General features: G+C 40.7%; 1 protein-coding gene across 12 annotated transcripts in view; it reads right to left on the minus strand.

Moving 5' to 3' along the window:
- BMPR1B (bone morphogenetic protein receptor type 1B) overlaps positions 1 to 18,949 on the minus strand; it is a 230,980-nt gene that overhangs the window by 14,262 nt on the left and 197,769 nt on the right. For all 12 annotated transcript variants that reach the window (XM_072928572.1, XM_072928568.1, XM_072928570.1 and 9 more), the window contains 5 exons: positions 16,039 to 16,195; positions 8,453 to 8,555; positions 7,413 to 7,515; positions 1,319 to 1,415; positions 382 to 520 (listed from right to left, as the gene is read on the minus strand). In XM_072928572.1, coding sequence (XP_072784673.1) covers positions 382 to 520; positions 1,319 to 1,415; positions 7,413 to 7,515; positions 8,453 to 8,555; positions 16,039 to 16,178 — 582 coding nt within the window. In that variant the 5' untranslated portion in view covers positions 16,179 to 16,195. The remainder of the gene's footprint in view (positions 1 to 381; positions 521 to 1,318; positions 1,416 to 7,412; positions 7,516 to 8,452; positions 8,556 to 16,038; positions 16,196 to 18,949) is intronic.

An 18,949-nucleotide genomic window follows, 5' to 3' on the forward strand; every position in this document is an offset into this window, starting at 1 on the left:
AACAGTGGGGGTGAGCTTCTCGTTGAGCCCCCTGCCGAGCTGAAAAGAGCTGACTATTAATAAAGGCATAGACCCTGTTCATTTCAGTATCTAAAATAAGAAATGAATTGGGGTAGAAAAATAACCCTAACCTTTTTTGGCTTAGTTCACATGAAAAAAAATCCCCTGCTTCTAAAGCAGCTGCTCTCCTTGTTTAAATCTTACCTTTGTCATTCCTCACAGAAAAAAAACAACAACAAAAAAACCCACAAACAAACAAGAACAAAAAATAAAAACTAAAAAAAACAGAACTGAGGACATGTAAATGTATTTCTTGTGCCTCTTCTCCCTCTACAGATGTTTGCCTTTGAAATGTGCATTAAACTAGTATTGCTTCCTTACCAGGAGAGGGAGCCCGGAACCGCTGCCTGAGCTCTGGGACTGCTCGATCAAATCCTTCAGGGACTCTCCGGGGGGAATGTAGGTCTCATCCTGCTCCAGCCCGATGCTGTAGTGGGGCCTCGTCTCTTGGCGTTTGTATCTGACGTTTTACACGAAAACGAAATGAGTTTTGAATACAATGAACACATGTGCAATAATGCACATGTCCTTCACGTTTCCTTCATTTATAGACTAACAGATTTCTCTGCTTCCCTGAGGAATACACTGGACTTGCTGGCCAAAATTTTTTATTTTATTTTTAGCAACTGTTTTCATCATCAAAATTCTAAGTAGAACTTTCACAGGCCATACAGTCTGGGGTAAATTTGCAAAGCAACCAAATGCTTTCCTTTCAGAAACTTTAATATGTCTAATACACTGATTAAGTAAGTAACTTTATTTTACTGTCTGCAGTGCATTTTCAAGAGCCAGAGGAGGTAAAGTCATGGAATCTGGGAATATGTAAAAAATGTGTCAAATTATTAAAATGTAAAATATGTAGATTATGATAACATTCTAGACACATTTACTGTCATTCCTGTCTTTTCTTCTTTTTTTGTGATCAGGTCTTCACCACATAAACAAATTTATGAGTCTTAGATATACTTCCCTTACAAAAATTTCCCTATAAAATTTGTCCTTTGGCCTTCTCAATAAAGAATAATCTGTGCTTCTACCTCAATGGCTTTTAAGGATGTTGAGTGAAAGATTCTGTATGAAATATGTCACACAAGTATACCTGTGGACAGCATGAATAAAATACACTTTTTTTCATTATAACAGTTTCTCGTTTCTTTTCTTTAAGGTCCACTTCCATTCTTTTTTCAATTTCCTAAATCTATAAAAAGATAAATGTTGAGAGGAACATTAACAAGCTGCCAAAATATTCCTTAGTTACCTGAAGTAGAAAAATATGATGATAAGCACCAGAAGGATGCTGCAAACAGTCACTGAGATCAGCAAGGCCTTGTGGTGAATGTTTCCTTCAGCAAAGTCTGGGGTTAAAAAATGAGAAAGTTGGAAAATTTAGAAAGAGAGATGGTATAAAGTCAATGTCAGAAGTGCATTGAGCACAAGATCATTTCCGCTCTTTCCTCATAATTCCTTTACAGGATACCCCTGGATTCCCCAGGCATTTTGTGGGCTTCCTCTTTGACTCTCACTGACCAGGACAGAACTGACACTTCCAAAACCCTACTTGTTTTCTCAGTCCTCACTCAGGCAAAACTTTGCCTTGATTTGTAATTCCCTGTTTGTCTCTGAATGAAAATCAGTCAAGACCTGTAGCTCTGGGTCTTAACCTGAGAGATCAGCCAGGACATGCAAGAATTACTGCCTTTTTAAAAACTCAGATTAAGTAGCATTCTAATGAGTAGATTTTTAAAAAACCCAACAACAACACACACCAACTACATTTATTCTAGAAGGGAAGACACAGCAGACCATTCAACCTCCAACAAGGCAGGCCATGAGAGGCCTTGAAAGTGTATTATTTCCACCATTACAAAACAATTTGCCTCTTAGATCCTGTTTTAAGCAAGAATTTTCTTCTCCATCTGCTCTATAGCAGCCCTGTGTGCCAGCAAGTCCCTCCTATGCTGGTGGGCAAAACTATCCCTCCAGTGGCTTTTCTGCAAAACACCTTGAAAATAAAATGTGTCATATAACTTGTAGAAAATGCTGCTGCATAAAAACTATTAAAATGTTTCAGTCATTGTACAAGAGACTTGTATTCTCCTTTAAAGTATAACATTAATCTGCAAATTTAAATTCTCAGCTCAGGCAAGCGAGTCTGACCTTCATGCATGCTTCTCTGCTGAAAAACAAAGACATCCAGCTCTATTCTTTTTTAAACCTCCCCTGCCACTCAGACCCTCAAAATTATAGTATTTCAGCCTGTACATACACAAACCACCCTTCCAAAAAATGGGATAATGCAAATGAGGGCCATGTTTTCTGAAGCACTTCCAGCTTTGCTGTCTTGCATCCTTCACTCCAATGCCTGACATATCGGAGAATGCAAGAAATCTATCCTTATTGACTGGTCCTGGAACAATGTTATTATGTTTCAGATTTACAAGGGTAATGAGACCAGGAGATTCCTAAGGGACTCTTACTTTACTCTCAGGCTCTTTTATTTTAAAGATCCAGTTTCTCCTTTTTTTTTTTTGCTCCTGAACAATTTCTTTCCTTCTCCTTTCCGCTACAAACACAGATTATCTACCAACACACCTCCCAGTCACACTGGTCATGTTTTAACCTGCCATTACCTGCTCTGGGAGCACTGACAATGTAAACATTCAGGACAGGGCTGATGCCTGTGAAAGGGGACACTGACACGATGTCTATCAGGAAAACCCTTGAGCCCATCCTTCTGCCTGCCACAGCAGATTCACCCCTGGCCTGCCATTCCAAGTGGGCTGTGGGTCAAAACTGAGAGCCCACTGGGGAATCCAGAGCTCTCGTGAAGGTGATGGCAGCTGGGCAGGGCTGAGGGCTCTGGTTTGTGCTTTGTAAGCAGCCTTTGTCAGTACCACCTCCTTCTAAAACGTGTGGGTTCTAACAGTTTCAGATGTCACAGCCCATCAGATGAATAAGCAGAGCACAGAGGCCAGAAAGTGGCATTCCACACCTGGGAGAAACCCGGATAACCACCCACAGAAAGGGTTCTCCCACTTCACACAGTACAGCGTGAAGGAAACTGAGCTTCTGTGCTTAGCAGTAATGAAAGCTGATGTCAAACAGAGAGGGAACAACTCAGATTTTAGGCTTGTTTCTGCTAGATGTTAAAGCCATGGAAATCTGTGCATTTTTGGAGATACAGTATTGCCCGTGAAGCTGTTCACGCTACCTGGGCGTGTACAAGAGTATGTACATTTGGAGAGGGATGATAAACATGCTGAAATCTTGAATCAAATTCCCACAGTTTTTAGGGTTTAAGTGATCCAAACCTTATGCTCAATGTTTCTAATGGGCTTCTGCCATTCAGAAAAGTAAATAAATGCAGTTTGGTTCTCCCAGAGGCCAGAAGGCATTTTGGAAGTACTGTGCAGCTCACAGATGAACTTCAGGCTCCAACACTGCAAAAATTTTTGGGCACCCAAATATAATTATGTGAAGCAAGTGTAAGGAAAGCATGAAAGACATAAAGGATAAAGGAACGTGTCCTGATCTCCTTGCTGGGAGCAGTAAACAAGACCTTGACCAGATGCAGAGCTGACCCTCTTGTGGTGGGTGGTGTCCCCCATGCCAACACAGCTTTAGCAGTGGTTCACTGTGCACAGCACAGGCATGCAACTGGCTCTCACAGGAGGGCAGAGTAAGTTCCATATGCCTTTCTATTTATTTGGCTATTTGAGAGGCAATACTGATGGTAAGTGAGCTATTGTCTCACCTTTCAAACACTTCCTGTGTTTTTAAAGCATTTTGGCAGGATTTCATTTGCTGCCTAACTTGAAAACTTCATAAACCTGCTGGTGTGTGTGTGGACAACACAAGATTAAATGCAAGCCCCCATCCTTACACCAACAATGTCTGTTTGTTCTGCTGCCCTGACCCAGGCTGTATTTCTTCTCCTGCTCCTCCAGCCCAGGCTGTTCCCCACAGAGCAGCAGGACAAACTTCCCTTTCCCTACAGTATTTGAGCAGGAGGAGGGACGGGGCAGCTCAGCTGTGAGTCTGCCTTGAGAGTTGGTTATGGGCTCTGTGGTGGGTCCCAGTTAGTGCCAGTGTAGCGATGGAAGTACTCTGCCCTTTAAGAAGTCCAGTGCTGTGCTTTTTACTGCTGTGTTACTTGGAACTGCAAGGTGCCAAGCAGCAGGGTTATGAGAATAAGCAGCAGCTTCCACAGAGGCAGCAGTGAGCGGTGTGGGAAGTGCAAAACAAACACACGGTAGGTTTGGGAGGCTTCTTCACATGCCTTGGCTGGCTGATAACAGTGGAGCCCAGAAAAAAGCACATTAACAGTTCCATGATGTAGGAAAACAGTGGTGCGGGCTGGTGACAGCAGGGAGCACGGCAAGACCAAGCAGCCTCTCTATTTTTCTCCTGCAATTTCCCCCTTCTCTACCACTCGTTTCACTCACTGTCTTCAGCGGGACCACGCTGAGGAGTGCATTGAAAATGCCACCCAGAAGGTTCAGAAGTCAGCATATCAAAGGGAGAGGAGGTTCTCCTCCCACCCCAGGTCCCTTCAGCTCAGAATGCTACAGCTATCCAAGTAGAAAAGGCAGTGAAATCTGAGGCGTGGAGACTGTGTGCACACATCAAACCCCATCATTCCTCCAATCATTCCCTTGCCCATTCATCACTAGCTATACAGGCAGGGAGCCAGACACGGTGGCACCACCACTTCTGCTTATATAGGCTCTAAATCAGTAAAGACATATTTCTCCTTTTGACGGGTCTCAGCCTGTGCTTTCGCTGGGATTTCCAGGAATATCTTTTATTGTTTAAAGCAGAGGTGTTATATCAGACCAAATTATGACTTTCATTTCCTTAATAAGACAGCTGGCACAAGGATTTAATGGTTTCTCTGGGATATTTTATCCTGTAGTTCTGTACCAAGATGAGCTCAAAACTTAGGCTTAGCTGCTGTTTCTTCCATCTTACTTAAAAAGTCGTGCTTTGATCAGTGTTAATTTTTCTAGCTCTCATTTTCACGCATGTGGTCCTCCTTTCTTTCCAGCAGGGAGAGGAGAAGGGTAAGGTGTGGCATAAATCTTGCCTTGCAGCACATGCCAGGCCTGGAAAAGCACTTAGAGAACACAAGTCACTTGCCTTTGTAGCTGTTACCTTGGTGCATAGGTCAATTTTGAGTTCAGCAGCCTCTGACCTGCAGTTGCATGCTCGCCCTAGACTTTGTTTCCCATGAGGTATCACCTCAGATGTGAGTTCATCAGAAGCCAAATTTCTGTTTGGTTTTTACATGCTGAGGAGCATGCGTATCTTTCATAGAACCCTGAAGGCCAGAAGGTTATTCCAAGAAGCTTGTTTTTAAGTTCACCTCTCTTTCTCTGAACTTATAGTTTATGTTAAATTTGATATACAATGCTAACATTACTCAGACTGCCAGAGCGTAATCTAAATGCTTCCAGTAGAAACAATGATCACAGCCACAGTGCTGGGCACTGGCAGTAACATGTATTTGTAGACAATATTTTTACCTATTTGCAGTGAGGGCTTGTGGTTCAAACTATGGCTTTTTTTTTTTTTTTTTTTTTCCTGAGATTTCATACTAGGATACAGCAGCGACAAATTAAAACAGGCCTGGCACTGAGAATGACATATTAACCTAAGGCTTTAAAATGTGGTGACTTCAGCCCTGTTCAGCCACATTTATTCAAGCAGTTCCTGAAATGCATTTCTACAAAGCACTCCCAGGATGCTGGTAGTGTGAGAGCTTGTTTTAAAAAAAAAAAAAAATCTTTTGAGAATGTTGACTGACCACATCACCTTTTGTCTGTAATGCTAAAACAGTCAACTTTGCAACACAGAACAGCTAGAACCCTGCTGTAGCTCTCTGAAATTTTATTTTAAAAAATATTCTCTCTGACACCATGGTTCCCAACCTATACTTTATTTACCTATGTCCTATATACACACAGGACAAACCCAACATTGACCCAAACAACTTCTGCTACTACCATAAGCTTGGTTCATTGCTTTCTTTATAAGTAGCAGATAGCGTAGCTAAATAACTAAAATCCCAATAGATGGATGTCTAGTGTTAGACTCTGATTCAGTATTTTTAAGTAGTCCTAATGTAGAATAAACTCAGCCAGTAGCAAGAAGAAATCATGGCAGTGTTTTCCAAACCGATATTTAACGAAAGACTAAGTAAGTGTGAACAAATATTGACTACTTTTTGGATCTTCTCTCTCAGTCCAAAGAACTTTTTAAAATTAAATAAACCAACAAAGTAGTACATAACTCTTCTGTTGGAAGTCAGAATTTTATGAGGTTTCGCTGCCTTAATGCCTTGCTAGTAAACAGTGAAGTATTTACATACTACTCTCCAAAGGCCTGACTCTGCAGCCCATCTGTGCACTTTCACAGGCCCGAAGGGAACAGCCTACATGAGTGAAGGCTTTCTCTGAGCATGCATTCGTGTAAGTCTCTACTGTTGGTGAAATTAAAGAGTGCATCTGTGCACCGATCTGGATCTTCAACACAGAACACCACGATTATAAATTCTTCTGCAACCTTGAACTGACTCGTTGCTGACTACCACAATTCCCGCTGATGCCAAGAGTTTATTATGGATGAATTTACACTTACTTAGGAATACACTTCTGTAAAATTTATTCTGAACATCCAGACAAAAACAGTTTTACCAGTTTTCAGAAAGTGATGTTTAAACAAACAAAAATGCTAAAACCTTGCCTCAGCATCTAGTAAGTTAACACATGCCCATTTGCGCTCGAATATTTTTTTTTAATTGTGTGAGTTCTTACCTTACATTATTTTTTCAGCTACATTGTTCACATAAAAAATACACTTTAGTCAGTCATTATTGTGCTAGTGCTGGATGATCAGGTCTTGCAAATAAGAAAAACTTACAGACTTGCGTCAGCTTGAACTGACCAACTTGTGTGTGGAGTTATGAATGAGAGTAATGCACGTTACAGGGACTGGAGAGAGGATTCCATTTTATTATCAGGCTAAAAAAATACACAGCAATAGTCATCCACTGCTATGTCCAGCCTAGGTCTTTGAGATGATCTCTGATAGCTCAGCAAGTCTGTGCTGGGACAGCATCAGGTGACTCTAATGCATCTTGTGTTTGTTGCATGTGTGCAACAGAAATAACAGCAAGCATCAGCACCATTCCACACACATCCTACAGGAATGGAGAAATACTGTTTAATGCCATTTATCTCTAATCACATGCCTTTAGATAGGGGTGCTTCAGTCTGTGCTCTATTTTTCTCTAAGGCACAAGGACCAACAGCAGGAAAAGATCAGCTTAGGACTGGATTTTGTTCCCTTACCTCGATTCTTCAGTGGTGGCAGCGTAGGGTGAAGGTATCTGTTACAGTAATCTTGGCCTGTGCAACATCCAATAGATCTTCTTTGGTGTGGAATAGGAGTGTCCTGCAACAAGCAATTTAGGCAATTACCCGTGTTGTAAATAGACACTGTCATTCTGGCACCTGAAAGATGTGCTTGCTAGCTGGACTGCAATCTGCTACAGATTCTTCGGATGTGTGGAGTAAGGATTTCTGCCAACCGGCGTATCCAGCAATACTTCATCCAGGTAATTAAGACATTAATTCACTCCAAACTTACTCCTGTTGGTGCCTTAATGCTGCAGAAGGGACTGACTTTCTCTGATGGTGCAAGTCAGAAGTGTGAAAGTCACATACATCCATCAGTTAGACCAAAAATGAGTTAATATGGGTATCCAAAATAGGTTAGCCAGGATAATACAGGAATTGCTGCATGTTCTAATTTAGCTGCAGCTTCTGATCTAGTGGGAAGCTGGATAAAATACATTCCATTAGCCATATTGATTAAACCATTCTAAACTCATCTAAAACTAGGCTGACATGAGGAAAGGCAACCACCTCAGAGCCACCCTGCTCTATTTTCCACGCCCCTTCCATTCCTGCAGTGATACTTGTTTTCCATCAGGTGATCACTGTATCTGAAGGGAATATCTGGCAGCAAAAATCCCAAACCAATGTGCAACTGCATGTAAGATGTAGATGTTACTGCAGTCCATCACATAATATCCTAACTTTAGCTAGCATGGAGATTTGTGATGTTAAGACTGCAATTCTCTAAATCCAAACTTCCTCTGACTGGGAATGTTATTAGTAGCAGCACTGCCAAAACCAAAAACATGAGGTATTATTAGGAGGATCTATAGTACCATCTTTTGGGGATATAAATGCACTCCCCTCAGTAAGCAACTATCTGCCAAAGGAAAAGAAGTGGAAAACATGGACAGAGCAATGTCTGTTGACTGCACTTTAATTGAAGACTATCAAAAATTCAAGTGACACTGTGGCAGAAAATGCTTCCTCACCCGACACTGGAAGTCTGAGCCCTCTAATCCAAGACATCCCTTGGTGACTAAATGTCCACCAGACTCATCCTCTTCTATTATGGTGAAGCAGTAGCCATCGGTGCTGCGGATTGGAAAGAATGAATCAGGAAAAGGCACTGAAATGTGAAAAGTGGAAAATGTGATCTTGAATATTGTCCTAAACTTTGCTCCTTGCCAGGCAAATCTGCCATTCACAAATGGACACACTGGGGCTGCTGCAGACCAGCTCCTGCACACACAAAGGAGTCTCTGCCTCAGAACTGTGCACTTACCTTTGCAACATTTCACAGCCTAAACCCCACTAACAAGCACTTCAGTTCTCTGCCTGTGGTCATTACTGTGTTGAGACTTTGGAAAGCTATACAAAATGCTGTACCTATACCTATACTTCAGTGCTACACAAGGTCTGCCCTGAGTGCAGGAACAAGGCACGGACATTTGCACCACGGTACAGACCCAAAGAATGAAACACTTCTGAGATACTGAAAGTAAAATATTACCAAGAGTAATTTGTGATTCCTGTTTTAACCATATTATGAACTGCAACACTCCTGTGTATGAGTCCTTGAGTTATCATCAACACCCTTCACAGATGTTTACGTGGGTTATAAGCCTGAAGCGATCCATAATGCTTCCGTTTACAGGAACGTGCACCAGGGAGGGCAAATATGCTAACAGATGGCTAGATGGTGCTGGTGATAAATGTCCTTCCTCGATGAGGGTCAAATGCCTGAATGCTATGGAAAGAGGGAGTGGAGGGCATGGAAAGGGTGGCTGCATTTTATTGAAGCTGCTGTACCTTAAGTTCTCAGCACTCTGACAGGAATATATAATGTGTAAGAAATAAAAACTAACTGATTTGCAGGAAGAAGATCCAAAAAAAAAGAAAAAACTCTTTAAGACATTTAAGTCACAGAAAAATAAAATATTCTGTTATTTGCTTAGGAAAATAACACTGGCTATTATGTGCAATTAGTATTTTTCAGAAGAGAAGAAACAAACTCAGTTAAAACAAGGAAATAAAAAGAAAAAATTATTAGAAAACTTAAATACAGCAAAATTTCAGATGATTTGCTCCTTACTTGAATAAAACAAGAGTCTAAAGAGCACCAGCAGCAAAGGCAATGAAGATGTAGGAAACAAGAGCCACAGTTACACATTTAAGAGACAAACACAATTTGTAAGTATTAGCTACACAACCGAGAGGTGCTGCAGAGGATCATGTCAAACATTTTCTGTGGCATATTTTTATATTAGTGGGACAGGGTCTAGCCACGGTAAGCTTATTACTTCAAATAATAATCTATCATGGGTTACTGACTTCTGGATCTGAAAAGTAACCAATTGCACATTACAAATTACTTTCTCAGGGAAGCCAGCAATGACTTCTACCCTTCTTTGGCATTGTACATAGGCATGAGGCAAAGGAGACAGTAACCCTTCTGGGCAACAACCACCTTGATGTCATTGCTTGAGCTGAAAAGATAGGAACAATAGGATTGCCAAGACAGACTGAAAGGAATCCATTAGAGTAGAATATTATATTATATTAGATTTTATTTGTTTGCATAGTGCCTTTGATTCAAAATAATGAGTAAGTGTAACCCAGGGGACAGAGCAACAAAACAATAAATTGCTATCAAGTGAAACACAAAAATGGACTCCAGAGCTAACAGGCCCCAGCAAAAAAACCTAAAACTCCTGGTTCATCAAAGAAAAGCAGGAGAAGAAAAAGTCGAATTGTTTCCAGAAGGGAGAAAAAGAAACAGAAAGTCAGCCATTTTAATTCTATTTTTCTGACTTGTCATACAAGACTCTGATTCTTAGCTCACTTACAAAAATTAAAGTCAGGCTCCTCATGCACTTTAGTCCCTCTAAAAATTGTACTCCAAATTTAAAAAGAAAAAATTAGATTGGGTAGAGCAAAACTAAGAAGTTATAAAGTCTAAACAATACTCTTTACAGATGTTAGAATAATGAAGGAAAAATGAGAGAAAAAAATAGCATTGCTGAGCAGAATAAACACTGTTGCTGCTTGTTTCTACCTCTAAGAAAAAAAAAAAAAAAAGAAAACCAAACAACAAAAAGCTTTCATCTTTCATGCAATGTAAGAACTAGTTATCTTTTTGAGAATTTCCGAGCTGCTTAGATGAGAGGGAGAAGGGACTCTTCTGAAAAGAAAGATCTCCTACCTGTTTCCCCCCCTTTCACCCCTGACCTGTTCTCCTGGTTTCACAGGATGCCAGATGGACCACACACTGCAAGAATAAGGGCAGGGCACACCCTGCTGTTTTATTGATTACCCCACCTCACACCTGACTGGGGTAGAAATGCAACTTAATAATATAGCCAGTAAGAAACAAGTCAGAGATGTGTGCACAGCCTCAAATTTTATGCTTATTTTGTTGACAGAAACATCTGTACATCACTGATAGTTGCAAAGCAGTATGAAAATCTTATTCTCTACTTCCTAGAAAAAAAAAATTGTAGTATAGAACTGTTATTTTCTTGGATTCTGCAATGTGAATTCTAATTTTGTGTCGCTTGACTCTGCAAATGGTGTGTAAAGAAGGAATTGAATGTGCATACAACTGGATACATCTGGGTACATATCCAGTAACCTCTTCCACTGAAGCACCATCGTATTAGAGTATGGTGATTAAATTCACTTTGGATGTGATCACTTTGGATCTGTGCATATGCACAGATTTGCTGTGTCACATATTTGCCAAGATTGAATTCTTACAGCCAAGTCAAATGCCAGGAAAATAAAGGGAGCTAATAGTGAAACACTGACAGACACTGATATAGAGGGTGCTGTTACAATTACAGATTGCCACAAAGAAAGCACGGATCTTAACTCAGACCTTTCCCAAATGTCACAAGAGAGCCAACAGCTTTGCATCTGCTCACACAGATGTCCCCACTGGCCAGCAGCCATTTCTCACAGAAGATGTGATTCCTCAGCTACCAAAACCTGCCTGCTGGAGATTTCCCACCCGGCTCTGTGAGTGTGTGACACAGCCAGGGATGGCAACACATAACTTTGAAAAGCAACATCATTCCATCATTCAATGCCTATCACAAGTAACTTTTATAATTTGATGAAAAGATCCCTTATCTTTAATTTGATTTTAAGTGAGTCCATACAAGTATTGAAAGGCTAATATTTAAGATGTTCAGCTTTTCCCTAAAAATTAAAGTTGATTAAAACAAAACTTGTCTGAACTCAGTGCTTGGGCCACTGTCAAAGTCTTTTTTCTTCTACATACCAAATTACAAAGAAAATTCAATCATGTCATCTGGAGAACACGTGAATGAAAATAACATCACTCAAGTGAGTTATCACCTTTGGTAACACTGAAAAAGCAACATAATTATTTTATTGCTTGAGATAACCAAAGACACAGTCCAGCAGAAATACAATCTAGTAGGCAACACATAGGAACTTATCAGCCCAATCTTTAAAACTGCCAGCATTTATTTGTGCATGAAAACAGAGTGTGACAAGGCACCTAATTAGCCTCTGCCTTTACTGCAATCCCATTACAGTCAAAGCCAATTAATCGTAACAACGCGTTTTAAAATATGCAATTAATTATGATCAGACATAACTGTCCATGCATTCACTTTGAACACAGAAAACCTAAATGGAACAGTAAAACAAGGTCCTGGTTGTGTTCAAAGCAGCTTTGACCTTCTTTACTGAAAGCCTTTTATGAATGGCACAGATGTTTAGAAAGAAGAATAAAGTTTCAACATGCAGGAGTTTAATACAGCCTTTACAAACAGAGGATTGTGAGCCTTCTCCAAAGGTTTCATCTGTCAGGGTCTTGAGTGCACTAGTATTTTCAACTGCCCCGAGTGGCCCCACTTGTGACCCCTCTTTTCCCCTACCCAGAAACCCTGAGCAGTGGTACAGGAGTGCCTGTCTCCAGCCATGGGAAGGGCTATCGAAGGAGCTGTCTCTGCCCATTGTGTTCACATATCCGTCGGGAAATGGGGTCCTGGTGAGTGAGGATGTCAGCCTCAGCTCCTGGCTTGGTCCCCTTTTGGGGGACCTTGGCACTAACCCCTCCTTGATGAGCTCACTCTGCAGTCGGTCTTCCAAAACTTCACTGTGCTCATAGACTGCCCCATTATTTAAAGCACACTCTAACTAGAGCTATGGCTTTTCTACTCAGAAAAGCATTCTTCCTTTTAGGCTCCAGTGTTATCCTTAGCTCTCTAAAGTATTGTTGTATTTTAACTGCAGAAGTATAAAGAAAGGGAAATTCTGTATAGGAGAACAGCAGACTGTTGGAGGATTTGATATAGATGTGGTTAAAGAATATTGGCTTTAAAATTTCTACAAATACAATTAGAGAGAGGATTTTAAATGGCCACCAGATGGCCTCATTTTTATATAAACATTCAGACCCCGGGTACTATGGGCTGGATATATACTTTAAAGCTGAATACCTGTGGTAGCAGGTAAAAATCTTCATGTGAGACGACAGACTATTTTTAGGATAAAATTTTAATGGTGATTGCAATAAGACTAGCTATTCTATTCTGAGAGCTTTAATTTAAACACAGCTGGAAATGCTTTTGCATTGAAATTTCAGAGGTTCTTGCTCCTAGGCTCATAAAATGCTTCACTGCTTTAGCAAGAACCCTGGTAAGGGCAGTGGCTGATGCTCTCCAGAGCCCAAGTCCTGTCTGTGGATGGATTCAGCGAATTTCCTGGGTTTCAGAGCTTTTCCAGGCCCTTGGGTGCCCCAGAACACACTGGCTCATTCCTGTTGGGCTGGCAGGTCCAAACTCTGAAGGTCCAAGCACAGGCCAAAGCTTAACAGATTGACAGAGCTGATAGGAGGCTTGATTTTTAATTTTTTATTAAAAAATATAAAATGCAAAAGGCTTTTAGTGGCTACATATGTGGCAAGCAGATGATTAATGCAATAACTTTAAATCTGAAGGATTCAATTTATTCTTCAGACAAACACTGACATTGACATTTCTTGACCTTCAAAATGGGGAAACTTTCTTTATAGTGATGCTCAGTGATTCCCTGAGTGCTTTAAAATTGTGCCAACAGTCATTCATACAGGATAAAATACAAAAGTTACTGCCTGACTAGTAGGATGATCCCAAAACTCAGGGGAAATTTATAATCCTTGCTAACCTGGTTGGTTATACTCAAATCTTTTGAAACTTTGTCTCTATCCAGCCAACTAACCAGATACCTAATAATCAGCTAACCAGACACCTAATAACCACTCTTTCCCAACAGAAGGCTCAGGATCTTATTTTCTGTGTAATCCATAATTCCAGCTATGTAGTAGGGAATTTTAAAAAGCAATTATTACATTATTACACTAACAGTTAAACATATGCAGGGAAAACAAGGGGTGTCAAGTCCTTCACACCTCACTGCAGCTCTCACACCAAGGCAGTGGCAGTCATAGCAATGATCACTATCATGAACATGATTACTGCTGACAAGCCATGAAGGCAGTGCATTTAAATTAATTTAATTTGTTTTATATTACTCCAAACTACTCAGCAATTTTTCACTTATGCTGTTGCTCACTGGGCAAGTGGCAAGGTGGGTACTACTCAGAGGACAGCACATGGCAGAAGAGAGAAGCTGACCTAAAGCAAGTCACCTGACTGTTCCAGGAAACTCCTGACTGGGCAGAAAAGTGATTCATATTTGATGGATAAATTCCAGGTTCAATTATTATTTTGATGTCTAAATTGGAAAAAATCATTCTGGCAATAAAGCAGAACATTCAAGCCTGAAGCCTTTAAGGATAATGAAGACAAAAGGGGTTACACTTTTGTGCTTTGTTCCCACTTAACTGCCTATCCTTGGGCATTAACACCTAAAAAAGAGTTTGACATTTGACACTGTAAAGGCGACTCTGAACAGAGTTTCTTTAAAGTACTGCAGTGAGGGAAAACACAAATTCATTCTAACAGGACATTCACTCATAGTTCCATGAAAAATATTTCATGTCAATGATGCCTACAAAGAGACGTGCAAAAGCAGGCCTACCCAGCTGGGGGATAAACCTTGCTCAGTCAGTTACTCAATATGGATCTCTTTGTGCTTCCTAATTCAAGGATTTAAAAGTCATCTGCAAATTCCCAATTGCTGTGTGTGTGAGACAGCACATAGGAAAGCTGTGGTTCTTGCTGGGCAGGAAGAGGAAACAGCTGATTCACACTGCAGGGAATCAGCAAATTGGTATCAGAGTGGGGTTTTACAGCTTTTTAAATTGACTGTCATGTGAGAGCAGTTAGGTCTAACTCCTGGCTGAAGCATGGGCATGTAGGAAGAGGTTAGAAAGGGGAAATGGTATTTACAGCTGTCACCAAAACTTTGATAAGCTTTAGTAGGAAACTGCAGGCTGAGGAGAAAAAAGTCAGGATGCAAACCCACACTGAAAAATCCAACAAAGCAATCAGTACCTTCAGCAACCTTAGGCTTTCTCCATTTCTCTTTTAAATACACTGCCTTGAAGAGCTGACACAGTGTTAGACAATCTCACCTCAAACAGCACTGCATTTCACATCTGTGCCCTGCTTTGGTCATTCTCTGACTCCCACAGCTCCACCAGGCTATTGGCTGAGAGTTGGTGTCTCCAGTAACCCAGCTGCTCTAGCCAAGCAGAGAAGTTTAAATTCCTCATATGGAACATGAAGAGCTCAGCCCAACTTTGCTGCAGCTAAAGCAAACTGTACCTGCACCTCAAGCCAAGACAGAGGTTCATTCAACCTTCACTCAGCCTTCATTCAGGGCAGTTTTATGTGTCCAGCAAGAGCTGCTTTTGGGTAGGGGAACAGCAGCTTGGTCCTCCCACAGGTACACTCAGTCACCTCTGCTTGCTTCAGCCAGTGCAACACAGACCAGTGCTGAGCCTTCAAGGAGATTGTGCACATCTGGGCCTGCCTCTCCCCCAAGGTGCCAAAAGGTCCTGAGGAAGCAGAATCCAACCCAAAAGAGAAATCTGTAGTACTCTAAGCCCAAAATTAAGCAGAAGGCTACAGCTAGTAGACAGAAATACTCAACACTTCACCTCAATATAGTTTTCCTTTTAGCTTGGAAATAAAAAAATCCCCCAAATCCAAAGCCTTAATAACCTACAGATACAACTACTGCAGACACAAACAAAGACCAGGGTTCTTATAAATAGTATTCTATTGAGAGTGATTATAAATTTATAATAATTTATTGACATTTCAATATATCTCCATTAGGTCTCGTCTCATTAACTGTGTGCTCCTTTACAAACAAAGTTCAACCTTCAGAATATTCCATATTGCAATGCATTAAAACAAGTATTATCTAAAATGATAAATATGTGTATGCCCTAACAAAACAAAACACCAAGAAACAACAATCATGCAGCTGATATCTAGGTAAAAATTACTTCTGATTTTTGGACACAGTGAAAACCAACTCATTTACATATAACTGCTTAAACAAAAACTATGACATCCAACTTGGGATTGCTGAGCTGCCACAAGTATGTTTTGCCATGTATCACCCATCACCAGCTATCTATCCCACAAACCTGCAGGTGTTGTTGACAGCATCCTCAGGGCAGTGGTGGTGGCACTGGCAGGACAGCTTCTTCTGAGGAGGAGCAGGGGCCATACTCTCACCATCTTTCCTGGTCTCCATGCTCAGCTTGCCAGAACTTCGCAAGGCCATGTTGTTTAGAAAAGTGGCTGTAAGAGAGCAAGAAAAACAAACAGTTCTAGACTGCATTGCAAGACTTGAAACAAAGGCTTTAAACTACTTCTACCTATAGAAATTTAAAGAAGTTATTTGAGATGAGCGTTCATCACAGAGTGTTTTTCTGGAGTTTGAAATGGTCACTATGGTTGAGGCTCATTGGACCTCTGTGGTATTAGATCAAAGGTACTGATGCTTGAGTTCTGCCACTGCCAAGAGATATATTGTGCTTTTATTATTATATATTGCACAGTACAGCTTTTCTTCTATTGCATTACACAATGCATTCATTACACATGGTCAAATCCTTGCTTACACCTTTGCGTTTTCTTTATCTCTACAGAAGAGCTACATTCACTGAACGCCATAAAAATCAGAGGGATTTATGGTACTCCAGGCAGAACAGAACATGGCCACACAGTTTAACAAAGTCTTAACAGAAAATGATATTCTTTCAAATCCAACAGCATGTTCTGTCACCGAATTGCAAAAGCACTGCTTGGAAAACAAGGGAAAGAGCTCATTTCTGTAAAAGTAAAGTCTATAAACAGAGTAAAAAAAAAAAGAATGTGTTTTCAGATGAACTTGCATTCATCTGTATGCTGAAATATATGGAGGCGATTATTTCTAAAAATATCAGAGTACTGAATCTCCATGGAGCTGGTGGAGTACAGCTGCAGATGTTGGTGATAGGCTAGGAGATGTTTAAGCAACCTCCTTCCCCTAGCTATACTCATAAATATCATCTTTCGGTTCCTGTGAAAATTTTAAGCCTCAAAGACAAAAATGAGAGTAGCATGAAAAGCTTCAACTGGCAGTTCTTCACTCTCCCGTTGGTTCCCTGTAAGAAATCTTACCAAAGGGTCACTTACAAGCAGCTGTCTCCAACAGAGTAGCTGAAGAGGAGGCTTGAAGTTCTTGATTTAGTGTTAGGTCTTTAAAACAATTGGTATAAAATTATTTTGATTGCCCTTTACTCTAAAATTTTCCCAAATCTCCATCATTAGGACTGATGTATTGTGGAGCTGATAAAAAACATTGTATATTTTTTAGGTCCCGACCGAGAGATAGGGTGGGCAAACAGGCAGAGAGGAAGGGAACAAGAAGCTACACTTCAGGGCTTGGATTGCAATCAACAAGTGGGGAGATGAGAGTGAGGCTGAACAACTCTGAAGCAGAGAAAGGCTGGAGGAACACGGGGCTGTTCTACCAGTCCTTGCCCTTAGGAGAACTGAAAAAGCCCAGTCTGGACTCCTGGGAACATGGGACCAGCCAGGGCACATCATGCTTCCAGCTGCATATCCCTCCTCTCCTGTGCCAGCTCTGGTAGCACAGGATAGGCACTGGGAACAACAACTGGCAGACAGGCTTTAGTTTTCTGCAGTGTAACATAAGACAATGCAAGTTTATCCCCAGTAAAGTCAGAAAAAAAGCTGTAACTTGTTAGCTCTGGGAGAAGTGGAGCTTTGCAAGTAAGAACACTGCATTTAGAGAAGTGCTAGCCTTTTTAACACCATAGCCCTTTCACTCCTTGCACAAGAGGTATATCAATAATATTAGGGTGATACACATGAAAGAGACTCATTCACCATGCCAGACTAATACTCCTATGAAACACAAAACTCATACAGCTTGACCTTTGCTCAGTACCTCTATATGCCACTGGAACCAACTGGATTAGCTCACCTCTTTCTACAGTCAAACCAGACAACCAGCTACAAAACATATACAAACCATGGGCTTGTAACCCTTGTGTCCAGCATGAAGATATAAACTGGATTCACAACTCAACTGGCTGTCAGTCCCATACTGTTTTTGGCAGTCCCATACTAACATTTGGCAAAATCAGAACTAAGTGCATGAGTCCACTCAAGATGCATTGTATGTGTTGTGTACTTGCAGCTGTACCTTAAGATGAAGTAGATGCTTACATTAAGGGAAAACAATGCACTGTTGTTTGTTTCTCCTAATATGATTAGGCAGCCTGTGCATAACAAACTAATATCAACAGATATTTGCTCCCTGGGTCACAGGATTAGGGATTACCTAAATTCTCTTTCAAACCACCATTTTACTTTGTTATCATTGGATGGGGAATGCTCAGCTATTAATATTCTTGTCAAGGATTTTCAGTCTTCAAGCTCATGAGGCAACCAAGTGAACTGCTAGCTCATGAGTGTAATAGTTTACTCTGTACATCACTTCCACAGCTGTTTCTACAAGCTACCTGCACTTTTAGCAGGGATCTTTCCCCAACAAGGAGTGTAAAGACAAAAGCTTCTTACATCTGGCACAAAAACTGGGGAAAGATTTCATTACACATTTGATGGTGCCTGAATACGTGAAATTTAGAGAGCTGAATACCATCCTCATAATATATATAACTATAGATCATTCATTTTTCCAACAACCATCTAAAACAATCATACCCCAACACAATCTGTGGCCATCACTTGCCAGTGATGTGATCATGAACAGCTTCTGCAAAACTTGCCATAAACAACAGCTTCCACCCCTAGACCTGGTTGCACTCTCAGATATAACAAGATGGGAGGAAAATGCTAAATTGGAATCAAAAAACTCATGTACCATCAAGGCATTGCAGGTGGCTATTTAGAGATGTAGCTTGGTTTTGGGGAAATTTAGGACAGATAGGCTGGCATTCAAATGTACAGCTTCCAAGAGTTAAAATTAGTAATGCAACCTAGTATTTTGTTTCCACCTAATGCCCAGAGTTAAAACTACTG

Source organism: Taeniopygia guttata, chromosome 4 (assembly GCF_048771995.1).
Source record: "Taeniopygia guttata chromosome 4, bTaeGut7.mat, whole genome shotgun sequence".
NCBI classification, from domain to species: Eukaryota; Metazoa; Chordata; class Aves; order Passeriformes; family Estrildidae; genus Taeniopygia; species Taeniopygia guttata.